The following is a 27,973-nucleotide window of genomic DNA, read 5'->3' as shown; positions in this document are numbered from 1 at the left end:
GCAATTTACGAGAGTTTTTAGGGGGTGAGTGGAGGGTGACGACGATTCCGGGGTAGTTGGAAAATGCTCGCTCGTTTCTCAATTAATTATATTTTATTTCATTATTTAAGTTAGGCGCTAATGACGTCACCGACGATCGGTGGTGCACGAGAAATCTGGGGAGTGGGTGGTCGTTGGATGGGTGGTTCTTGTTGTTCTTGTTTATATAGCTTGATTTTTCGTCGGAAAGTTAGAACGTTAACAAAACATATATATATATATATATACGGATATATATATTAATTAGTTTTTATCGATCTAAGACGAACGTCCATTAATTTATAAAAAGTGTTATCAAAACCTTATTTTTTTCTCAAGATCGATTCACGTTTTGTCATTCTATTATTCTATTATTCATAATAAATGTTTAAATTCAAATACCGTAAGAAAATGACTGGTCTAATTGTGACAATTAACGAAACATTTGAAAATCCATCCACGCCATTTTGGTTGTAAGTTAAAATATGAAAAAAGAGAAGAAGTAATTGAAAAAAAAAAAACTAATAATTTATTAATATAAATATTTTTTGAACGGTGGGAGAAACGTGTGTGCATTGTCTTATCGAGGTGCCAATTTTCTCTTTCTCTCTCTTTTTCTCTTTTTTCTTTGCTTTTCTTTTCCTTTTGTTTTATTATTTGTATTATTTATATAGTTTTGTAAAAGCTGTGCTTTAAACATTGCGCAATTGCTTCTTATTTTTATAATTTTTTGTTTGAAGAGAAACATTTTTCTGACGCGGGTCTACAATACAAACGTGCGCGCACACGCGCACATAACACACACGCATACATCTACGAACGAACGCATGCACACAAAAGCAAGCACTCTGAAATTATCGTCATTGCATTTCTTTCTCCCTTTCTGACAATTATATTATTTAATATTATAGATTAATTTTTTTTTGTAATTTTTCGTTTTACTTTTCTCCCCCTTTCTTCTTATACTCTTACTTGTTCTTCATCTTTAATTATTATTAAGAATTTTTTATTTTACTCAACGCGATGTTTACGGATAATTTTCGAGCGTGCTTAATTTTTCTTTTCTTTTTTTTTTCTCTTGTTAATCTTGTTATGTTGTTGTCGTTTAATTTTCCTTTCTTTTCTCGTTTTCTTCTTTTTCTTCTTTACTTCCAGTTTTTCATTTTATATTACGTAATATTTACGACACACATATAATATGCATGTACATATTATTAAGTTACGCCGTGTGTATCGTCATCTCATAGAGATAAATTAAATTAAATTAAATTAATTAAAATCAAAATTTATACTACAACGTTTAGCAGAGTAGAAATGTCAACGATCTTGAAAATCTCCGATAACTTTTTTTTTGGTTCATTTAAAAGCCCAAAGGTTTGGCATGACAAATTGTAGGATGACTTAGCCCCCATCGAACTAGAAAAAAGAAACAATTACAAACAAATTTAAATATGAATGAGAGAGAAAGAGAGAGAGAGAGAGAAAGAGAGAGAAAGAGAGAGAGAGAGAGGAAAAATTAGAAATCAGAAATGTTTATCAATTGATTTTCATTTTTTGGCTACGTCATCCTATTACACAATTATACTCGTTTATAGACATACATTAATTTTTCCTCAACCTCTTACAGTTATTTAAACAAATTTATTTTTTATAACGAAGTCTTTCATACCAATTCGAAACATCTCTTTAACATTGCACTCCTACCATTAAAAATGTATTCAAAAAAATAAATGATACTGTGTAAAGTATAGTTAATACAAAAAAATATATTTCAGATAAACCAGAATGGTAAAAAATCTAATTTGATGAATTAAATAAAAAGAGAAAGAGGGAGAAAGAATGTTAGAAAGAGGGAAAGAGAGAAAAAAGAAATTATTAGAAATACTATTTGAAAAATAATAAATATTAAAAAATCTACGTATTTCTCTCTCTATATGTAATAAATATTAAAATAATCTATACATGTATAACAAACTTTGGTCCAAGTTAGACGCCACCCTCCCTGTCTTCCTATTTCTTTGTACCTTTTTTTCTCTTCATCCTATTTACCGATTGATTCCTATTACATACATACATTATACCAACGACTTTGAGTATTTAGAATCGATTATCGAAACGTGATTTTAATAAATCAAAATTAATAAATGAAATATCTAACATTTACAATTTTACGTCTCTCGAGGTTTGTAATACGTGAGCATGCATTGTTCAAATATTTCATATATTCAACCCTTTTATACTCGAAGTATTCTCTCCAAATATAAAAATAAAAATCTAATATAAACCAACTAATATAAATGTTAATAAATCTATTGAATATATTAATTATACAAAAAATAATGTAATATAATAAAAATAAATAGTATGACATAACAAAAAGAAATCCCATACTCTTGCTAAATCTATTTTAATAGTATTGCACTTTCTTATTTTGTTATACACTATTATTTATTAATAACTTGTAACATTGATATGAAACGATAGCAATATATTTAATATAATTAAATAATACTTTTCTTTTTTAAATAAATAAATATAACTCCGAGTTAAAAGGGGGAATAGTGTTGTGCCAAGAAACTCATTGCAATAGACACAAATGCTATATTTTCATATTCGTATAATAGAATCATTTTTATTTTCTCATAATCATCACCATCGCCATTATCATCATTATCATCATCATCATCATTCTGACACTAATTAGTTAGGTCCAGATGAGAGGTATTTAAAAGATACTTTTATACTTCGTATATTTCTTGTGTTTTTGTTTTGTTTTTACTGTGTATCCCTAAGAGAAAGCTGCGAAAGCTTTAGGGCAATGTTAATCACATATAATCGTTTGAATGCGGTCTTAATTAAATATCAGTAATAATAATGAAATGTTCAAAAATGACATTAATTTTTCTCCACAATTTTTTGTTCATTATTCATTGTCATGTTCAACTGTAGAATTAATAATCATCGCTCTACCCCTCGCATGAAAGATATATATATATATATATATATATATATATATATATAGATAAATATGTATATCATATCATATCCTATCTTTTTATAATTGTAATCGTAAATAACATATTTTACATAATCGTTAGAGTTTTAATCCGGTCGTGTGTCCGAATAAACAAACGATTTGCTTTTTAATAATCAGAAACATACAACAAGAACAGAAAGCTTCGATAAGAGATAATATGTATGTATATATATATATATATATACTACTGTGCCTCTTGCAGTCTTTAAACACGACCTCTCACGATCCACGAGATCTTATCAGAGATTTTTTCTTCCTACATTTTTTTTTCTTTCCCTATTTTATTTGTTTTAAAACGTTATACGTCATTCGACACGCCTCTCTTTTAATCTCCATTTTGTTTTCTTCCATTTTTCTTTCTTACTCCTTCCCTTCTGTACCTTCGTATTTTGTTTTATTTTTTCTTTTTTTTTTCCCGGCATTTCTCGACCTTTGTCGGCCATTGTCACAATCTTTTTTACAAACCTGCATCATCCAGGACAAGCCATTTATTTTGTTTATCTTTTTTTCATCTTTGTTTTGTTTCGTTTTAAAATGGAGAAACTACAGAGCACATAGAAATGTCTGACAAGGATGAAAAGCTGCGTATAACGCGTGAGCGTAATTATTATCTCGCACGCGGCACACGTCGATATTATATTTTACATAATGGAGAAAATAATTATTATCCTTTCCGGTCTAAATCGAATCTTTCTTTTTTTTCAATATCTCCATTTTTTTTCTTCATATGTCCTATATAACAAATAAAGGACACATTTCGTAACGATATACATATACATACTTTAATAGTAATTCAATCATTTGTTTAAATACTCATCGATGTGATTTTTCTTTGGTATGTTATATTTATGTATTTATGTATGTGTGTATGTATATATAACTGTAACTGTTAAATAAATTAATTATTTTTAACAAATAATTTTTTAATTCATTCTCTCCTTGTTCCTTTCAACCCTTTTTTTTCTTCTTTCTCTTTTACTTCTCCTTTCTTTCGTTTCTCGATGTTTCACAATATTAGGCATAAACATATACACCACCCATTACCTAGCGAAAAATTCTAAACACGCGTTCTTAAGAGAGTATGAATCCAAGTTTCCTTTTTTTCTTCCATCCAAGATGGAAATAGAGATAATAAATAAATAAAATAAAGGATAGAATATAAATTACACAAATGTACATATAGAAGATTATGAAATTCCCTGCGAACTTCTCGTTGTCTCATCGATGACATTTCGCAAGATCGTCGAAACGTACCGAGAAACTCGAAAACGCGAAATTGTGTTTTCTCTCCCGGCTACAAATGCTAAGGTACAATGAGTTTGTTTGTTTGTTCTTTTCTTTTTATATAGCATATTGCTAGATCGTAGAAGAAATGTAAATATGTATTTTAATATTTACTTATGTACTTATGTATTTCGCTTTTCTTATCCTGCACGTAGGCGAAGTAAGCAGGGCTTAGTTTTCTTTTAATTATTATTATTATTATTATTATTAATATATTAATAATATTATTATTATTATTATTATTTCTTCTTTCTTTATTTCGTGTGTTTATTTGAATTTGTTTCTTTTTGTCGGTATATTAGCGCCTATCTCGTGTTTACTTGATCTTATCTTTCTTTTTTTTATGTAAGTGTATGTTTTATGTATGTGTGTATTCATATGTGTGTACGTGTATTTGTTTAATATGATAAAATAACGTATGTATCCTTAAAACGAGATGCCGAGATGTCAAGAGATATCATAATTATCATCATCATCATCATATTCGGTTAGCGAATAAATTCTCGTCTGCTGACATATCTTTAATCGTGACGATCACTCGATGACTACTGAAAATCGAAAACTATAGAAGTCCTGGCCCGAAAATGTCGCTTTTGGCCAACGGAATATTCTCTTGGAGGCTCTTGCAACGGCGCCGGTTACCTCCAGCAAGGCATCAATCACTCACTTGGTTTGATTCGATTGTTGTTCCGACGCCGAAGTTACACCAGTTGGTGATACGTTGTTTAAAGATCTAGTAACCGGGCCTTTGCGTGCCAATTTTGATCTAAAACAAGTGATTTCGACAACAAGAAAATATTATAATTAACTATAGTATCTTTTTTAGATTTTTTACATTTCATACCTTATCTGACCAGCTAATAACGGATTTATAGCGTACAACCAATCATACACTTCTTTGTCACCTAATGTCTGAAGAAGGTATCCACGGTGTTTTGTTACAACGCTAAAAAAAATAATTATAATAATAATAATAATAATAATAATAGTACTAATAAATATTATTATTAATTTATTAAATTTAGTCATTTTGTATTTGAATAAAATCAAACAAGACATGATAGAGGCAAATAATGAATTGTAAGAAATTACAGTATACGCCATAAAACGAATGAAATATATTTTATTTATTACATGCAACAATAGCCGCAATGAAAAATAAGAAATTGTTCATTTACCTGAACGTGTTTGGTACTTTAACCATAGCTAATTGATCCTCTGAGTATTCTACTTGAGCGGTTGCTAAATTAATCAAAGCTCTTTCTACAGGATCTTTTTCTTCTCGGAAAATCAAAACGTACGGTCGACGTACTGCCTAAATATCAATGAAAAAAGCAAATCAAACATCGTTTGAACCTTATCTTGTATATAAAAAAATTGGTAATATTATTTTTAATTTATTTATACTACTTACAACCCAACGTTTCTTCCATCCGTTAGTCTTGTGTTCTAATACATTCAAATATCCTTTCCTAGCAATAACAGGACTGATGCGAATTTCCTCAACTTCCGGTACATACAACACTAAATTTTCTTTTGAAGGTGAAGAGGATCCTATTGGTGCTGGTGCTGTACAAGATTGACCAATCGTCTCGCTAGTTAATATGCTTTCTTGCAATTCTTGCAATTTGGCTCTTTCGGGTGAACTTAATCTGTAAAAATACAAAATACAAATAAAGTGTTCAATGTAAACGTTTAATTTATAAAAATATTGAAAAAATAAAATAACAATTTTGTAGACTAACTCTTGAGAGGATGAAGACAACACTGATGATAGCATAGATGCTGACATGTCTCCTATCGTATCTTCTCCTGGGGAAACATCAGATAATAAAATCGGTTCTTTGCTTGGAATTCTACCTTGAATAAGTTTAATATATTTAGTTGCCAATTCTCTTTCCCTATCAGTCATCTCCCAAGGTTCGTAAACATCTTTGCTCGTAGAACGTTTGAGTTTGATCGGGCTGGCGTGTGACTCGTTCGTAGCTTTTGCAACCATGTTACAAACCTCCTGTAAAACAATATAAATATGATAATAAAAAATTTCCATAATCCCTTTATATTTTTCAGCATGAAATGTAAAAAAATTAAAGCAGCCACGTTGCACCGACATTTTATTTTTTATTAAAATTTAGTAAAGTAGATTTAATTTTAATTATTATTTCAATATTAAGAATATATATATATATATGGGATACTTTGAATTTAAAAAATAAAAGAATTTAACTCACTTTCTCGCTTTTTGTGAAATCATGTAACGGTTTATTACACATAGGCATTTTATCAATACCAAGTTTCTCTCTTAAAAGTAGAGTATGTCTGACCCTCTCAACCTCTTCCAATCTGGTTAATTTTTCAAGTTCCCATTGATGATCGAAGATCAGACTATCACCTCGTGGTCTCCAACCGTGAAGATTTTCTTCACCTCTGACGTAAGTTGAACTCGTGTCTAATACGCGACGTTGTCGCCTTTGTACGCCTAAGGTAATAAACAAAAAAAATAAACAATTTTCAACAGGAAAATAACAAGGTAATTAATATATAATTATTAAAATAAAACAATTTGAAATATGTTTACTGAAATGTCTGCACGAAGCTTCGCGTTCGAATAATTAGGCGAAGCTGATGTACGCCTGATAGAAGAAGAAGCAAGATGATTGAGATCGTTGTAAGTACTATTACAAATGCCAAATATATATAGTAAGAGCACCAAGGATAAATAATCAACATTATCGTCATACAGGAAATGTTCACATAATTATGTCTTTTTCATCTTCTATGAGTTTTTGTTTTTCATAATGATAATACGACCAGTGCAAACGTTTTAATACGCTGTAACTTAGGATAAATAGTAGCAAGCTGCTACACTAAGGGATACACAGGACAAACCTGGGCTACCTGCTTCCGATGAACGTCGCAGCACCAATTCATAGACGCCGCTAAGTCGATTAGCCTCTTGGTTACGATAACTTCCACTGAACAGATGTTTCAATGATCTTGGCCCGATCCTGGCATCTCTGCCATAAATAATCATGCTTAAATCTTTTGTAATGATCGCTGGTCTACCACAATTCTCCAACTATAATCAAATCAAAAGATTTAACTATATTTTTTATTCCTAGGAAAATAATTAATCCCTTTTTTTTTGTTTTTTTAACAGAAACAAAACAAACCTCAAGGTATGCGGAGATGGTCATGAAAATTTGTTCACCATAAGACGTGACCCTGTTAAGCAAGGCCGAATTGTGCAAAGAACTGTCCCAGGCCGCTTCGAATCTGAACATACACCTGTCGTCACCTTTAACTTCTAAATATTCACCTGGGAATAATCCCAGTGAAAGTACAGACGAATCGTTGTCTTCCTCTTCCGGTTCTGGGGTATTTCTAATACGACCTACTACTAATTCTCTTACATCTTTCCATCGTAATTCGGAAGCAGGCTCGTGTACTATGGTAATACGAATACGACGTTGAATTCCTTGATGTAAGAGGAATAATCCACGGCAGGGTAAATCATCGCTATGATCCACAACGGATGAAACGTATTCGCCGTTTGGTGCTAACTCACAAATCTCAAACCACACGAGCACGTCGTATTTTGCATGAATGTGTGACGTACTCGGGGATGGTAAAACGCTACCAAACTTTGGTGAACGTACTGGTTGACTTATTGGTATTGATGGTGGTAACATCCTTTTCGGTGGTTGTCGTACGCTACTAGGTAAATACAAAACACGGTTATAACATCCTGTATTAGAAAATAATTGAATAAGTATCCGGAAGAAGAACCTTCAATTTTGTTCTTGCCTATGTTACAAATCGTCCAGACACCCATTCCACACACACACACACACACACACACACACTAATTAATATTAATATTATTATTTTATATAAATCGTTTACTGACTATTCCAGTTTAGCATCCTTGTGTAACGGATGTTGTTGATAATGTCCAAAGATCTCAAATACAATCGGCTGTGATTTAAGATACTCCAAGAACGATTTCGTGACAGTGACAGTAATCTACATAGAATATTAGAACGATATTAATAGATAATCGTTCGAATTTTATTAAATAAAATTGTCCGTTGTTGTATTTACATTTTGTACATGATAAAATCCAGGTGGACATCCTTTGTTGGTATTCTTTACCGGTTCCGTTGAAAATGCTTCGTCATGTCGGTGTAAGAAACTATAAAAATTATCAATCGAATTTTTATTTAAACATTTATTAAATTAACAATTTAAAATTAATCATGTTGATAATATATTATTATTTACGTACTTGAATTGACAGAAAATATCAGCATATTCGGTTGAGATACCCATCGCTTGTAATACCGTAACTCGAAATGTGAACTCAGCACCAAGTTGCAAATGATCTGGTAAATCTTCTTCCTTCATATCACTGGAAACAGAACTATCACCTCTTCCACTATCTGCATCACCAATATCATCTTCATCTTTCAAATCCTTGTGTAATTCGTTATGACCTATAACGCGATCATCGTTCATGAGTATTTGACGATTCTTTTCTAATGTTTGAGCCAAAAGTGTGTTGCGTTTGTTATGTTTGTGTCCACCGAATAAATCATCTTCGAATGAGATACGTGCGGATTGTCTAACGCCGCTGGAGTATTCACTATTTTCTTCTCCTAAAAAAAAATTTTTAAATAATAATAATAATAATAATAATTATGTTATTCATAATTAAATTTATTCAAAATATATGTTAAAAAATTATATGTGATTGTTATATTATTTTTTAATATTTACCAACAACACCTTGCACGGCTACTCTTAAGTAACCTTTGACATCACCTTTTTCGTTAACTATAGCAACTTTATGAATAAGTGGTACAGGGTACATCAAATTGCTAAGATATACGAATGATCTATAAAATTAAATTAAATATATCAATATCTTAATATAACACACATTAAATAAATTTAATATTAAAAATTAAATTATTCACCTTCCAACCATACGGAACCATGGGAACCGATCATAAAACGGATCACCACCCGTGACAGTTTCGATATTAAAATCTGGTGACGTAGGTGAAAGTTCAGCTTCATTGTGATACATTTCACGCATAGTTTCTAACCTTTGCCTACATAAACATTCATTTCACCAATTAAATATTAAATGTACATATTTTTTTTGTTAATATCAAACTGTTCTCGCTTACCTTAACTTTTCCAAGGTCCAATAATGTGTAGCACCATTTTTTGTATCCTGAACTTCAACGGCAACGATTGTGCGAGGGAATGGTCTATCTTCTTCATCTTCATCATCGATTGTAATGGGTAAAAGATCAGCAGGTAGTGGCGAGTATAGTGTATCCGTCAACAACGTAAACTGAAACTGAACCTGTAATCCAAATAACATGAAAATGATTACAGTGATAAGGAAAATATAAAAGTATAAATTAAACTATTTTATAATATGTGACAAAAATTGCGACAACATACAACACAGCTTTCATATAATACAACCCTCAAACAGCACAAATTTCATTCACCTGATCGTACTATTTTGCTTTACATGGTTTGATATAACATTAAACGAGTTAACTGTATTTTTAGAAGGGTTGGGAAGTTTAAGGATATAAAATACTTGTTCCTAGATGAGATCCTTACCTTCTTCTTAAGTTCAACCGATATTGCATTGGCTTCCTTGAGGAATATCGCATTGCCCCATAGATCATCTCGAAGACTGGTAAACTGATGATACTTCCACTTGCGGAAGGCCCACGCGGCCAATTGGAAATCTCTCTCGGTCCAGTTGCTCTCTGCGTCAAACAAGGGGTTGACTGAAATGCAAGCCATTACAAGGCAAAACAGTCAGAAAAGCCAAGCATGTACCAATGTCTTCGTCAACTACGCTCTACGATAATCAGATGATTGGGTAATACTAGTGCATCAAATAACAAATGAAAAGATCTTTGCGTATAAATCAAAATTTTAAATAAATATAACAAATGATTCGAAAATAATGAAGGAAGAAATGATCATGAATTTTTGAATATATGAAAACATACTAATTCAACGAATTCTAACGAGAGTGTGATAAAACGTGCCAAATGGTGAAACGATTAACTTATGTTTGCGTAAGGTAAGTAATTCATTAAAATATGTATTAAAACTATTGATGACAATGTGAAATCGATTAGTTTATTAATACATTTGGTGCCGCAAAATATTGAACTTTCCGTTCAGATCATTTGAAATTTTTCATTTTCATACGTGGGTCATATATGACCCATGCAACTTATACGAAAGATTAACGAAAACTAATTCAACGGAAAATGTGTTAATATTATTATACTAAGCGATTCCACAGCTATTTCATTATCATACATACCGAATATATCTTCTTCAGTATTATTGAAGTCCTCTGGCGTGTAACTGCTATACATTGACATAGTCATACTTTGTTCTTCTACCTGCTTCTGCAAGGCATCTATTCGTGCTTCGTAACTCTATTGTCAAGAAAAAGGAAAATAAAATAAAGGACTTCAGTTTTACCACCATGTTAATGCAAGGTAAGAAAAAATGAACTGGGGTAAAAATGAAAAAATAACATGCATTTATCTTACCTTGCGTTGTTCCTCGAAGAATTGATCGGCCTCTTCTTTCTCTTTACGAAATTGTTCCTCGAGTACCATCAATCTCTTTTCCATTTCCAATTTGAGATCGATACCTTGTTTTTCTAATAATTCAATTTGTGCGAAATTCCAGTCAACGGTCTCACCGTTGCCGGGGGTCTCGGCGGGTGAATTTTTTTCTCTTCGTTCACGTACTATTTGTTTAAAGAAAATAAATGAAAAATAAAATAACATTCTCCCAAAATTTGTTAATTGGGTCAAATTATGCAGTTAACTATCACCAATCCTTAATGTTTAGTTCGAAAATTTTAATTAAAAAGAGAAAATAGTCTCATATAACATTTCTTGTTGTTACGGTTGCTTTACAATGTTTCTTAATAAGTTATTTAATAACGAATAGTATAACTTCTGAGTAGCATAGAACTTTACTCTCAAATAATTACAAGTTATTATTTTATGTTTTCCAATGGCTCATGTAATATAATTTCAAAGTAATTTGAAAATTTTCTATCAAAACTATGTCTAGGTTATTCTATGAATTGATTGATAAATTAGTTCCAAATGAGAGATCATAAAATTTTAGAATCCTTACTATATTTAATAAAAATTTAGTATCATTATGAGTCAACAAATTCTTGCATAAATTAACCCAATCGTAAATAGGATAGAAAAGAAATAACGAAGACAATAAAAAGTACCTTGATCAGGATGATTGAACCTAAATACATGATTTTTGCCAAGAATAACGCGCGATCCAGTTTTGAGTACGATCGGTTCGGTTATTTCACGACCATTAACATAAATCAAAGCATCTTTCTTAGGCATCAGAGTAATAACACTTTCGTGATTTTCAAATACGCAATGCTCGCTCAATATATGTGGACCACAAAGTTGTATGTCTTGTGGTATATTAGCTTCGGCGCTTCCAATACGCGTAAAACCATCTTTGATATAATAAATAAGACACTCGGACATTAAGGGATCCTCGTTTAGATTAACCAAGTGTGGGGTTTTCTTTGGTGAAAATACACCAACCGTTACACCATCTTCTTTAACTGCTACACCCATTTCAGCGAACACGGCTTCACGTTGGAGTCGAATCGATTCGGTTCTCTTCAATTTTTCTTCCCACGTTTCGTTTAATTCTACACATATTATTTATTATTTTATATCAAAATAATGTATAAATAATAATAATTATTAAATATATATATATATATCAGGGCTTCTCTTAAACTTTTCTATTTGACGAGTACCGTTTACTCCAGCAGATATTTTCACGATCCTCTATGATATCATCTATTTCACTATCGTAAATTCATGGTAATACTATAAAATTACTGTTATATTACCAAAGTCGCAAGAATTTGTTAATTTAGTTGAAATTTCTGTGACCCCGTACGGGGACACCAATCATGCTTCGAGAAGCTCTGGTATATAAAAATACATATATGAAAAGAGTTTAATTAAAACGATGAGAAGAAAAAAGAATTCATTACTTTTTTCTTTCATTCTTTGTTTATGGATGAAAAGTAAGGATGAAAGGAGATATTTATATATATATAAAATGTCACGTGATATTTTCATTTACCGGCTATTAATTTCTCTGATGCTTGTAACTGATCGACCGCTTCTTCGGCAATAGTCGAAGTTGTGTGAGCGGGAATTCTCGAACGAGATTCTTTGTAATCATCCTCGCGTTTATTCGTTCGAATGATTTCATCCCCTGCAGATTATAAGAAAAGACAAAATGCAATGTTTAATATACGGTCGAATATTTCTTTTCTTCTATTCTTTTTTTTTTTTATAAAAAGAAATGATTTGTCATTATTAATTTTCTTTTCTTTTATTATTATTATTATTATTATTATTATTATTGTTATTATTATGATCTTTATCAATTTTTTTATTTATTATAAATATCGTGCTCGTGGAGCGACGTCACATATTTTTTTGAACAAAATACACACAAAGCCATAACTTAAGGCAATAGCATAAGCAAAGAGATATTATTGACGCTTTCGTCTGCTCCCTTTTAGTTTTTATTTTTTTTTTTTGTAATTATCATTTACGACGAATAATCATTTTTATTTATATATTATTCATCGAAATAATAATCGTTCAAATAATTCATCCTAATTTATAATGTATTTTAGGTAGATTTTAATTTTTTGTAATAAGAATACGGTGGTTGTTCCAGATTGAAAATAATTTCTAAAAATATTTAATTATTTTCTTAACGTAATTCGAGGGAACGAGGCGAAATTTTAGCAGGATGGTGATGAGAAAAGCATGACTAGTAATTATGACGTCAGACACTATTGTATAATCACATGTTGAGACACATAGAAACAATTTTTTTTATGTAACAATAAGGGTGTCCTAGTTTTTTTCCATAATATTTTACGGAACAAAACTAGGTCATCCTGTACACGTAATACTTATTTATTTTTTACTTTAATATCATTTTCTTTTATGGGGAAGAAGAAACTAACATATCGACAAATTTCTAAAATGAATGACATCTGAAAAATGAATTATTATTGAAGAATAAATATATATGTCAAAGTATAATATATATACACCTAACAGATAAGCTTTATTTAAGCGTATATACATGCTACTACTTCAAGAACAACGAATCGCATAAATCAACACATTTTATATATCTTTTTAATTATTATTGTATTATTTATAAATTCAGAAACAAAGAATTTTGTCTAATTTTTGTTTTTTAATAATATAAATTTGATTATCCACAATCGATCGTTATAAATTATTAAATAGAATATATATAAACAAAATATATTCATGCAATATATGAATAATAATAATAATAATAATAATAATAATAATAATAATAATAATAATAATAATAATAATAATAATAATAATACAACAATATTTGATATAATAAATGCAGCCATAATCCAGCCTGATTCTACCATGCATTTATCCTTGTCATTATCTTACTAGAGGATTTTTTGCACATTCATGCAGCATGGTAGGCGATATATATAGCAACTTTTTTATTTTTTTTAATAATTTATATTAATCACTCAAAATCATTTATTGTAAAAAAATGCGATTCGTTATTTTCTTCATCGCGCATTCGATACGCTTCAAATGTTAAATTCAACAATCTAAAAACTTTTAATCATATTATTTTGCAATCTAATATTATCATTTGAAAACACTATTATATTTTAAACAATAAATTTAAATGTAACAATCTGTAACTTGTCATCAATATTTCTAACATGTGCACACTGATTTCTAAATAATTTTTTTCCTTTTCTTATAACATTTTTTTCTATTTCATTCAACATTAGTAGACGTTGATATATCGTCATCTTTATTATTATTATATTGTTTTTTTTTTTTTTTTAATAGGGCAGACATATTGGACACATTTTCAAAAGAGCGGAATGGCTAAACAAGTAAATAGATATAAAAAAAAAATCAAAATAGAGTAAATATATATGTAGAAATATGTATAAACAATTGTACAAAAAAAAATTTATAAAAAAGATCTGCAAATATGAAAGTGTCATGAATATTATGCAATTGGCCGTGATAATAGAAGCGTATATTGAATAAAAGGCACAATGGTACAATTGCCTGGCTTGAACGCTGCTTAAAATTGCCGTGTTTACTTGTCATTCATTGACATTTAATATACATGTTTTTTTTTTTATTTTGTTCAGCTTATTTTTTTTTTTTTTGATTAAATTTCTTTTTTTGTTAATTGTTACTTACTAGGCTCTTTCTTTTCATAAGTGACTTTGCCATCTGGCCCTACGTTATGCATAAAAGGGACAAAGAAAAAAATACTATATAAATAGCTTACCTACGGTGCACCATATACATTATTAGATTAATTTCGTTAAAAAAAATAGTTGTATTCTTCTTCTTTATCTAATTTTTTTTTTTTTTTATAAAAATATATCTTTTCCATTTCTATATATTCTGTGTTTATAAATTAGTAGAAACACAGATACAATATTTCTGAATCTAAGTACAAATGTATATTAATATTTTTTTTTTATGGATATTAGATTATAATTAAGATCTAGAATATATTTTATAATATACGTGATGAAGTGTGTTAATAATGACTTTTATATACAACGAACTACATTGTTCTATTTCATTCAAATATTAAAATATATTGTTAAAATATATTAAATTTATTATGACACACTCAGTATATATTTTTATTAAAAATTGTACTATACTGCTTCTCGTTATACTAATATACTATTATAACTATTTATAGGTTTATATATGGAAATGATTGTTCTGAAATAGTCACTGTTTTGTTTTTTAAAAAAAGGTCACTTTCCATTGGAAATATTGCATACTTGAAAAACAAGCGACGTTGTTAAAGAATCTTTGTAACTCACCTTCTTGAACGTCGATTCCTTCTTGTTTGAGAAGTTCACGTAGTTTTTGTATTTCTTCTTTGAGTTCTCGAATAAGTTTGGCGTTCGCGTCCTCGTTAACGACAGCTTTGCAAACGATTTGTTTCGCACGATCCGCATATCTATAAAAAATACCACAATGAAAATTTATATTAATTATAATTTGGTTGTGTTTTCGGTCGTTAAATAAATAAATAAATAAATAAGAAAAATAAAAAAGATATAGTTACCTTAGGGTTGATAAAGTTTCATCATAATTAATGTCAGCTGGACTAATTGCCGCTATCATAGCAGTCTTCGAATTACCACCAAGATTTTCACGTAATAACCACGTTAGTACTGAATCTCTGTAGGGGATGAAATCGGCCTTCTTTTTTTTCTTGGTAGCCTGAAGATTTATTTGACAAAGATATATTTGAAAAAGTCATGAATTTGTAATACATTAAAATATTGCATTTAAAAAAATTATTGACTCTACAAATATACGATAAAACTTACCGCCTAATTGTCCATTAAATGGCATACAAATTAATGGCAGCAAGTGATAAAAATATTCATGGTAGTTAAATATCCAAATAATAATAATTCAATTCTAAAGTTAATGTCAAAGTTAAGATATATTACAGAATAACAAAAAAATATACTAACGATTTCAGCCAAAGCGCTAATAACTTTTCCAAGTGTGGTAAGACTCTTGTTAATATTTGCACCTTCCTTGAGCCTTGTACCTTTAGCACCAGTCGAGTCAGCTCTTTCAGAACCTGCTAAATCGACCAGAGATATTTTACTAACTTTCTCTGTTGCTAATCCAGTCGTTGAATCTTGTCTTTGTTGTGTAAAGAAGATTGTAAATACTGCGTGTGATCTGCTGGATGTCTCGTTCATGTTTGTTGCTGCAACCGTTCTATACAAAATTACAAACATAACTAACAAAGACACTTGTAACAAATGAATCATTTTTTGTATTTGTTTAATTGTTTGTACAAACCTGGCTTTGTTTCCTTCGTCTATGAGGTCATGAATATCTTGATAAGACATCACAGCTAATTTGGAAAGATCCTCAACGTAAGGTCCAAGAAGAGGATGTTCACGTACACGTAAATTTCCTTTGTTCTTTGGATTCAACAAATCCCTAACTCTCTCGCAATAAATCTCCATGTAACTCACTTCAACCGAATATTTCAATTGTTCGGATGAATTTCGACTTATTTTACGGAACAAATCTTTGCAAATTTGAGGTATTATTCCTTCTTGACCGTCTTCCTGTTTACCCATCATCGTATAAGATTTTCCAGCACCGGTCTGCCCGTATGCAAATATACAAACATTGTAGCCTATAATAATAATTCATTCAAAATTATCGTCCTTATTATTGTTGTAATAGTTAAATTGTTCAAATTATTTTTGGGTTTCCATGTGTTACCTTCAAATGCATGTTCTAACATTTCCTCGCCTATGTCTTTGTAAACCATAATTTGCGATGAATAATTAGACTCGCATGGCTGTAATATTTGAAATTTATTTTCATTTTTATCTCTTCCTCTTTCTTTTTTTTTGTTTTCATTAATTAAATTAATTAATGTTATATATTTGTGAGAATACTCACGTCCATGGAAAAGTACGAATAATCATAATTGAAGCTTTTTACTGCATCCTTACTGCCTGCTGGTACTTTCGGATTTACTATTGCTATTGATTGAAAATGTTTCACAAATTATTCTTTTCTTTTATATCATTCTTATTAGTTTATAATTATATATATATATATATATATATATATATATATATATTGCGACGTATATTACTTACAAGTAGTATTGCCTGACATTTCAATGATGCATTGTGCTTCGCGTGATATTTCACGATTGTTAAAGGGTCGAACCCTCACCGCTACTTTCACCGACGACATCTTTGCTTTTTTCTTTTTACTCCTTCAACGTTCCTTACAATTATTATAGTCTCGTTATTATAATGTGCCTTTGGTCAGGTCTCTCTACGATATAAAACAAATATAAAAAAATATATTAGAAAAACGATATTGAAGTAAATTTAAAATGTCTATAAATTTTCATCGACTTCCATTTTGAAATCTCAAACATGAATTATTTTCTAATAAAAACAAAAATTAAAAAATAAATTTTACAATTTCACTTTTGTTGTCGGAATATTAACAAAAGATTTTTTTTTTCTCTTGTGGGGAAATAAATATGTCAAATAGAACTTAAAAATAATTTTACGTTTCGGTTACGACAAACTAACGAACGATCTTATTTGATTTGTTCTTTTCTATATAAATAAATTACAAAAATAATTTCAATCCTACGAGATCATTTCTAAATGTAATCAAATTAAAAACGAAAATATATTTGAAAATAATTTCACAAACTATAGATTTTATTTCTTTCCTTTCTTGTTTTCTCTCATGGTAAATAAATCTGAGAAACAGCATGTCAACCGAACGGAGTAATTTAAAAATCCACATTTAATAATCCAAAATAAAGTCAAATAAATAATTTAACGTTGCATTAGTAGTCATGTCGAAAGGAACTGATTGGATTGGACTGAATTATTTTGTACTCCAATGGAAAATAAATCAGCAGGAAAGAAAATGCAAATTTTCGTAAGTGTTAATTATGGAATGAGTCAGAGTGCTCGATTATGTACACATGCACTCTTCCACACTGCTATCCTGGCGCACGAACAATTTCTAGCATAGAGCTTTTTACTCTCTCACTCTCTCTCTCTCTCTCTCTCTCTCTCTCTCTCTCTCTCTCTATCTTAGTTATACATATGTACATTTATTTGAGCGTATGTGTATACTACGTAGTTGCTCGTAAATATAACGAAATAACATCGACGTATCGTACATTATTAATTAACAAACAACTTTAATACTCGAACAATCTCTCGAAATATTCAACTAACAAACCCAATATTCAAACACAGACACACACGCACGCACGCGCGCGCGCGCGCACACACACACACACACACACACACACACACACACACACATGCGAAGACAGAAATTCTATTTAAAATCGAATAAAATACAGTAAGACGAATGAGCCAATTTTCCGAAAATGGTATAAACGATAAATCAATAAAGTCTGCCATTAGAAATGGAAGAGATTCTACTCGTCGTGTCTTATTCGAGGAATCTAGAACGCTATTCGGTCAATAATTCTAATTCCTTCGAACTGATTATAAAATTCGAACTAAGAAATTTTACTTCGATTTAAAAAAATATGTTTCGAACTTTTTTAGAAGATTAATTTTTAAAAATGTTTCAACAATTTTATACATCACTGCAACATTTAATACACTTTCATAAACATTCATTCATACGTATATTTAATAAGAAAAATTAAATGCAAAAAGTAAAAGCAATGACAAAGATCTCACTAAATGATGGAAAACGTTGAGTTCTACTACTTGGAGTGATACTAGTCCGTATTTAAACAGACTTCTTCTCCTTACGTGATGCAACTCGACGAATGGCCGTACAAGTGGAACGAGACGGGTGAAATAGTCAGCCATTTATAAAATCGAATGTACACTCATATTTCGCACTATAATCCATTATAATAACCATTTTCAACGAAAATTGAAAAGATAAAAACTTATATAATACTAAAAACTCCAATTGTAAGCATCATCGTAGTATAAGAAGCAATAATTAATAAAACATATAATAATAATAAGAATCGAAGAATGTGAACACGAAGAGAGAAAGAGAAAGAGAGAGAGAGAGAGACGAGGTCAAGTCGAGACCAACGAAAGGCGACGATTCGAAGAAAACTGAGAAGTTCTAAACACCGAAAGGGATCGAATCTTTCCGAAGGACGTTCGAGAAGCAACGAAACGAAAGATAGAGAGAAAAAGAGAGAGAAAGAGAGAGAGAGAGATAGAGAAAGTAAGGAGTGGGATAAATGAGAAAGGCATCGTACCGTGATCGATAGAGAACCGGGTTGGTTGGTTCGAGTTTCAAGGGAGTTTGAAAAGACAAAGAGAGAGATAGATATATAGATAGATAGATAGATGGATGGAACGAAATAGAAAGAGATAGATATATCTACATGCATGTATTGAAATAAGAAACCAAAAGGGGCTTGAGTATCCAAATAAACTATACAAGTCTTAGCTTACCTCGATCGAATTTAAATTCCACCCCTTTGTCAGTGACTGTTGTTTTCTTACTCGTATTCTTTCTCCTTGTGGTGTATAATAAGTAAGGTGGATAAAATAATCACTGACGAACACTAAGGGACGCGCGCATGAAGAGCGCACGAAGACGACGTCGCCCGTCGACGTCGTACGGCATCGACGCAACCGCGATTAGAACCGACTGGTCGAGAAATGGAGATAAAAGGAGAAAGGAAGAGAGAGAGAGAGAGATAGAGAGAAAAAAAAATATATATAGATATAGAATGAAAAAAAAAATAATACTCGAGATCACTATCTCGGTGCACTAGACGACGATCGACGATCGAGATATATACTGCGAGACGAGAACATTATTATTATTATTATTATTATTATTATTATATTAATAATAATGATATAGTAACGATTTTTCGATTCGCATATTATTAATTATAACTTTTTCCTCTTGTTTTTTTTTTTTTAATATTTATATTCTGTGCGTATCTGCGTGTACGTGTAACGTGTGTGTATGTGAAATGTGTGTGTGTATGTGTGTATGTGTGTGTGTGTGTGTGTATATTTTTTCTTTTACGCACGGCACGCAGCCGTCTCTCTCGCTCTCGCAGATCCACCCCGATGCCGAGAACAGCTAGCAATGCTCCTACGTTTTGGTAATATCGGTCGCCGAGAGTCAAGTGCACTGCGGGCGCCTGCGTCGATCGACGTATGTGCAAAAGAGAGAGAAAGAGAGAGACGGAGGGGGAAAGAAAATGAGAGAGAGAGAGAGAGAGAGGGAAAGAGTATGTGGAAGGCGAACGACTGCGCCTACGCCATTTTTTCGAGCAAATCCGAAAAAATTAAGCCCTTTTCATATACGTTCTATACGATTATAACGAGTAAGCCTAAGACATTCTCCCCTCTAACTCTATCTCCAAATTCTTACTATTCTTTTTTCTTTTTTATTTCTAATTATTTATCTATATCTATATAACTATCAATTTAGCGTTATATTCATTTATCTTCGATTTAATTTTAAAACATAGTTTGTACTACGGGTCGTGCGTGTTCGACGAATATGCATAGAAAAAATTATTATCGATAATATTTGAATCGAGTTTACTGTTCTATTTTTTCCTCTACTCGGTTCAATATCTAAAGTATTATCATATTGTATTTTATTAATACATGCTGCTGCTATTGTTGCTACTACTACTGTTGCTATTACAATTATTACATTTTTAAACAAAATATTACTATTTTGTTGGATTTAGTTTCATTCGACTATCTGTTACCTTTTATCGATGAATTTCATTATTGGATAACCAAAGTGGATAATGGATCAGACCGTCATCCATTTTGGTTATATGCATTTTGTGTATTTTTATGTGCCTAATTTTGTCTTCTTTTCTTAAAAAAAAAAAAGAGGAACTGAAAAGAATAATGCAGAAATTCTCAGATGAAAAAAGAAAAGAATTCGATTAGGTCTCGGATGTTTTATAGAAATAATAAGAAAGAAAATCTCTCTAAGATGTTAACCCTTTTTCGCAAATCCCCACTGAGAGAGAAAAAAAAACATGGCTATCTCTCTAGAGGGATAGCTTACCTGTCGTCTTACTACCCTCTACACGATCTTTTCTGAAAAATCCGATGCGTTGGGACGCACCCTGATCTGTGAATCGTCCCTACCCTAAAAGAAATAGGAATCCCTACCAAGACGGGGCCCACCACGACGAGTGGTACCGCGACTGGCACTACAAACAAGGCCGAAAGGGTATATCGAACTCCGAATAAAGATGGCGGCGGCTTCCGTTCGAGATTAGAAAAAGAACGAAAGATAGAACTCAAGAAAGGGAGAAAGAGAAAGAGAAAGAGAAGTGAGACGCCATTAGTAAAAGATGCGCGCGCAGTTTGAGTCGGGTAGCCAATAGGGTGGCTCAATTGTAAGGAAAATCAATAGCATAGACGCGAGTGACGTCAACATGTGCGAAGAGAACCACGATCGACCGATGCGACACGGGCGGCGCCGGCCAATTTCTATGGAGCAATCAATAAGCCACCGTGCTGCCCACATTGTCGCCGATGAGACACACGCTGCCTTCGTATATTTACTTTTCCCTCCTATTCTATATCTTTATCTTTTTCTTTCTTAATCATCTTTGCTTCCTCTTACACTTTACACCATCCCTACCAACAGTTCTCCTATTTTTCTTTCTATACTATAGATATATACCATCTATACTATATATATATTCTATTATATATTTATAAAGTATATACTATGAGAGTATATATTATATGTAGTATGAAATAAATAATTTTAATATATAATACAAAATCTTTCTCCTTAATTTTACATCAACCTTATATATAAATATATACACAACTGCTCCTCGATTTTTGTTTCCATTTTACATACGCATAGTATACTTTATATGTATATTGTATATATATATATATATATATATATATATATATATATATATATATATATTATATTTTATTATATATTTATAAAGTATTATATTATATATATATTTGAAATATAATAAGTAAATTAATTATTATAACTAAATTACTCCCAATCTTTCGTGACAAATATTACAAAATAATATCAAATCCGTGACCTATTTTTTCTAAATGATATAAGAGATAATCCATTATAATATGACTAATCTATTAGTCACCTTTTCGTTATTGGTATTTACCAATCTAACAAAAAAATTAATTTATCGTCAACACTTGACTATTTAATCCTTTGAAAGTTCTCATATTCCGTTTGATCGAGTGCCTGCTACCATTTACGTGACCCCACAAACGAAAGAGATGAAACTAAAGTTCTCCAATTTGTTTCTTTTTCAAAATACGGATTAAGACCACTAATATTTGTTTCTTACACAAGATTTATGTATAAACACATATATTAATATACTTTGACATGTTTAATTCGAAAGTTGAATATTATTTTCCGTCATAATCGAAACGTTTAACCTTTGTTAATCTCCCACACCATTCGATGACCCCTTCTTGCATTCACCAACGATAATCCCAACAAAGGGTGTCCAAGTGAAGAATGGGACGTATCCGCAATGTCTGATACGAGAAACGCACCTCTCCCCTTTCTCATACATAAACACATACACATATTCAAACATATACACATAAACACATACACATTCCAAGTGTTAGAAATGTTGGCGCATTTTTTTACTGACGGATTTACTCTATCACATTTTGCTTGACACATACACGCATATATGAATTCACTCATACCACCCCTCTCCACACACACGCATATATACGTGAAAATGAATATATGGAGGAGTTTGAAAAGGCAGACAGTTCTTAATTCCTATCAAATAGCTCGTTATCCTTGTCTATCTATGGAATTAATCGAAAACGTACAAAAGCTTTACGTGAAAACCCTTATTCAATATTTTAATGAGATAATTAAAGAGAAAAAAAGATATATAATGAAATAGGAAAAATTTGCTGATACGATATTATTATTTTATTCACTTTATGAATAATATGTATCATTTTATTCTTATTTATCGAGAGAAGAAAGGAAAGATAACATTTCTAATCGTAACTTCGAATCACCGATTTGTTTGATGTCCCTTCGTATTATATTAAATATGTAATGCGTATTATGAAGTAGATATTATTATACGTATAATAATAATGATACTTTAGGATTTCTTTTTTCTTACAATCCTTTCACAAAGTAAACATGTGTGTATATACGTACTTACGTTGGTTAGAATTGTTCTATCCAATCGATAATTTCAAGCACGAAGATTTATAAGCGAGTGACACGATAAGAACAATCAAATAAATTTTATACAATTATTTTGAGAGATTTTATTTTAATTTTTTAGAGCGTAATCTAATATTTTTCATTTGTTACATTACATTATATCAAAAATTTGTATTATTAATATTTACTACTGTAAAAGTTATTAAATTTTTGAATTGAAAAGAATATATCAAAAAGAATAAATGAAAAAGTATACTTTCTAATAAGAATAAAATCTAATGTAAAAATGATGATAATAAATTTTGTAGTACATGATTATTATCTATTGCACGTACAAACATTTTTATGAATTTTATTAAATAAGTGTGTAATTGATTTGATTAGTGAAAAATTAAATTTTCAATTTAGAGATTAGAAAGGACAATGATTATTAATAAAAGAATAATACAAATCGATTGATAAAATAATAATAAATTAAAACAATAGCAACACTTGTAGCATTGTCGTGCTTGTATATATGTATGTATGTATATTAATATGTATATATGTGTGTATAATCGTTATGCCGGTAGAGAATGGTTCGATTATCAGTAGTAGCTTTCAACAGCTATATATACATATATAGCATAGTCCCAATTACTCGAATATCGATTCTCTTGTAACTATTCCAAGTAGGAATCGTTGGAAACGTCGATAATTTGCAATATCTCGTAAATCTTGGTAATCGAGAGTGTCGCCTCTTTTCATCAGACTATTATTGAAAATTAAAATACAAACAAACGAACTAGCAAAAATATACAAAAGAGAGAGAAAAGAGGAAAAAAAGAATGAAGGGAGACATTTTTATACCCAATCGATGTGCTACATTTTGAATGACTCTTTTGAACAGGATTGATGCAACATTGTGTACAACATTTCGCGTTCGATAGTGTGCTAAATGTGACGAATCGCAAACCCCACCATCGTTTTTATTTGAACTTATTTTCAACCTTGAGACACGCGCCATGCTTTATTACATACTTTATTACTTAAGAAAAACCATATTAAAGATTTAATAGTAATTATGAGTAATAATTACAATGTTAGAAAATGATCTATAATTTTCTTAACAAGTTACTAACGTATAGAAAAAAATATTAAGGTGGTATTTATCATTGTAGTATTTTTAAATATTATTCATCAGTATTTTAAATTAAGAGTCAATATTTCAATTAAAATATTTGTTAATATAATTCTTCACAATTATACCAATCAAATAAATAATATAATGTCTATGGTTATTTATTTATATCCGACAAAATATACTAACTACTTACTTTGTTACAACACTTATTAATAAATAATAAAACTACTGATTTTAATAGAAAATGATAAAAAATATTAATCTTTGATTTAATAAATAAATATTGAAAAATTCTCTTATACATTTTTTAAGATACCAATTATGTAAAAACATATTTCTATTCATTATTTCAACTTGCACCATTTCTATCTATCTTCTTTGTATTTCTAACAATAACTTTATTCGCAGAACATTCATACTTAAACCTCTTCCTAAGTACGAAAGATCACGAGAAGAAAGCATGAATAAAAAAATGGTTGACCTGTTCTCATCGAAGACAGAAAACCACAAAACGGGGAAAAATGAAAATATATAAAAGGAAAAATTGTTGGGAACAAAATAAAAAAAGAATTAAAAAAAGAAATTAAAAAAATATAAGCGGGCATGTTATTTTAATGAGTAGCACGCGCGAAATGATGGATTTTTAGAAAATGAATAAAAAAAAGAAAAAATTCTTTTCTTTTGCACCTTTCAATTAACGTGCGACATTTTTGCAAAATAAAAAATCGGTAATAAAACGAGAACACATAAGGTATGCAAATACATATAGAAATACTATATGTGTAAGGTTGCGTTAGGGTATGTTTAGTAATATTTTAATGAATGTGTGTGTGTGTATGTGTCTGTGACACCGAAAAGTAAAATGTTGAGAGTTTTGTAGAAAATGGAAGAAACTTCTATTTTTTTATTTCCTTCTTTTTATTATTCCCTTCAAGTTAACCTACAATGCATACAATTATTATTGCAACTCGATCTTAATAAAATCGGCCGATAAGAATCTTTACGTTTTTTATTATTATTTTTATTAATTGTAGATAAATTTTCGCAATATATCTGAGCTATCGTTCAATTTTGCTCGACGAGATGAACAACCGAGATAAGTTTTGTCTTGTACAACAAGTCTGACCAATTAAATTACTTCGTTGAAAAGTCCTTTTATTTAATATGAAGTAGATAAATTGTTGAAGAAAATCTTCTTAATTAGGAATCTACCAGTCAGAACCGTTCGTCAGATTTATTCATATAATTCTTCGAGGATTATAATGAATAAATGGTCTAACGCAAAGACCCCAATGACGTCATGGCATTGACCAGTGACGTCAGAATTTCGACAGACGACACTACCATATTATATTTACTGACACTTACTTTAACTATAAGACTTCTATATTGTTTTCTTTTTATTTTTAAACTACGTCATAATAAACAATATACGTAGTTGTTGATTTTTATTAATAATATTAATAATTTTTTTTAAATCTCACAATCAATCAAAAAAATTAAAATTTGTAAAACACAAATTTACTAACTGATTCAAAATAATGATTAATGTTTATATTGGAGATTTAAATACTTTTAAATAATGCAAGAATAATGTTAATAATTTTATGAAATATTGATAAGAACATTTAAGTAACATAAAATTCAACGAATAAAGTTTTTGTGCAATTATATGAATTTTTATGTCATAAACAATTTCAGTTTATATTTCTAAGCTTTTTTTTTTATTTATGCAATAAGTGCTAATTTATCAATTTCATAAATAGACTATTAATTGAATCTATTAACTCTAATCTGATATTCCTAGACAACACTGTGTCCTAATAAAAATAGGAAAATATTTGTATGAAATCAATGCGTACTAAGAAGACCGTAGAAGCAGCAAAATATGATGTTTAAAGTAACTCATTTAAAATCGCACATACTTTAGTTCATTTTCTGTCGATGAAAACTTTAATACAATGTATCGGTTAACACAATTCAATATTGATTAAATACTGTATATCTATCGACTTCATTGTATTGAAAGTAAGAAAGCGATGAATGTTTTTTAAAGTATATAATTAAAGTAGAATAAATTAAATAAATATTCTTACAAGTTAATAAAATGCTAATCACGGATTAAAATCTTCTAACATGTATGTGTCATTGTTCTAATCATAATGTTAACCACAGATTTGACATTGGGAAATGTCTAATAATTTCTAGGTTAGGTAAACCCCCTTGTTAAGATCTCATAGATCATTTATAGAAAATAATTGTGAATAGAATTCAAATATTTGTCAAACATTAACAAAAGACAATCTACTTTCAAATATAGCATGTTCAAAAACACTTGTTTAAGATTTTATAAGATTTACTTTCAATTGTTTCACTATTGACTCATCAATGTTTTCTTTCTTATCTTACAAAGGAAGATAATTGACAATGAATTTTTGCTTATATTCATGAAAATTATGAAAACCCTGCAAATTCTTTAATAAGTGTTAACTTACGTTGGCAGGACTTGATCAACAAACACAAACTTTTTTAAAACGTTCATATTATTTTTTTTAAATAAAAATAATTCTTAATGACTAATGTGACATTTAAACTTTTATCGACATAAAACTAAAACTAATTTCAAACTCGAGCATTGACCAATCTTCTGACTCACTTTTCATATCCAATCATACTTTTTACGTATGATGCGACGATTAAATATAAAAGCACCTTAGAGATTTAAAAAACATGATAGCAAACCGCTTTAACCTTCTTTGGATCCGGAAGTAAGTTTCAATTTGAAAAATGGCGCTGATGCAACTAAGGATTTGAATTTTTAAATTTATTTCATTTCATAATTTTGAGATATTTCAAAACGAATTTTGTAATGAAAATATTACAAAAATGTAGGTCACATATGAATATAAAAATTTAATTTTTCATAATTAAAATTATATTAAATTATAGAATAAAAATGCGAGGCCACTGAACGTCCTTCAATTAAAAAGCCGCTATTGTATGAAATTAGCCATCATTTTTCTGAAATTGCTAATAAAAAAATTTTTTCATACGAACAGTAAATTCATATAGCCTTCTTAATATTTTATTATCAATTATTAATATTAATTTTCATATATAATAAATCTGTTATTTTATTTATATTATTTTAAAATTTAATTAAATCTCACGTATTCCGCCATTATAGTATTAAAAATAAATAACAACCATCATTCTATATATAACAATATTGCATTTGAGAATATAATCCCCGAAAATCGATAAAAAAGAACATCTTAATACCAAAAAATGTTATCATTTCATCAGTAAATGATAAGAAGCTCAATAAGAATATTTGATACTAATCCGACTTTAAATTTATATTGACAACATTAATAAAAAAGTGATTAATAGGGAATGGATGAAATAGTGAACGATCAAAATCAAATATGAAATATAGAAACTAATCTACACACATTGAACTTAAATTTGCAAACAGAAAAAAGGTATTGATTTATATACATACTTACATTAATTAGAAATTCACAGTGAAAAGAATGAGCAGCAATGATCCTTTTCTTCTCTCACTCA

The 27,973-nt window shown here is 29.8% G+C and overlaps 1 protein-coding gene across 5 annotated transcripts; it reads right to left on the bottom strand.

Moving 5' to 3' along the window:
- Positions 1-96: 96 nt before the first annotated feature.
- LOC122516316 (kinesin-like protein unc-104) lies at positions 97-20,247 on the bottom strand. 5 transcript variants are annotated; one of them, XM_043634013.1, is made up of 30 exons: positions 19,527-20,247; positions 17,187-17,370; positions 16,984-17,066; positions 16,801-16,879; positions 16,366-16,711; positions 16,026-16,281; positions 15,876-15,878; positions 15,608-15,765; positions 15,360-15,499; positions 14,713-14,751; positions 12,545-12,679; positions 11,652-12,098; positions 10,945-11,147; positions 10,710-10,827; positions 9,986-10,158; positions 9,535-9,716; positions 9,319-9,456; positions 9,119-9,237; positions 8,628-8,997; positions 8,444-8,534; positions 8,250-8,365; positions 7,513-8,056; positions 7,229-7,418; positions 6,571-6,818; positions 6,085-6,350; positions 5,754-5,991; positions 5,518-5,654; positions 5,184-5,285; positions 5,007-5,105; positions 97-1,434 (listed from the first exon to the last, which is right to left on the bottom strand). In XM_043634013.1, exons 2-30 carry the CDS (start codon positions 17,284-17,286, stop codon positions 1,305-1,307), a joined length of 5,250 nt encoding a protein of 1,749 aa, XP_043489948.1. In that variant the 5' UTR covers positions 17,287-17,370; positions 19,527-20,247; the 3' UTR covers positions 97-1,304. The 5 variants fall into 5 exon arrangements, with proteins under 5 accessions (XP_043489948.1, XP_043489949.1, XP_043489951.1 ...); XM_043634014.1 differs by having other exon boundaries at positions 7,238-7,418; XM_043634016.1 differs by having other exon boundaries at positions 9,986-10,137.
- Between the last annotated feature and the right edge of the window lie 7,726 nt (positions 20,248-27,973).

The sequence above is a fragment of the Polistes fuscatus genome, unplaced genomic scaffold (assembly GCF_010416935.1).
Source record: "Polistes fuscatus isolate 324 unplaced genomic scaffold, CU_Pfus_HIC Scaffold2, whole genome shotgun sequence".
Lineage (NCBI taxonomy): Eukaryota > Metazoa > Arthropoda > Insecta > Hymenoptera > Vespidae > Polistes > Polistes fuscatus.
Note: the sequence above shows the minus strand (reverse complement) of the source record. Positions and strands in the feature narration are given on the sequence as shown.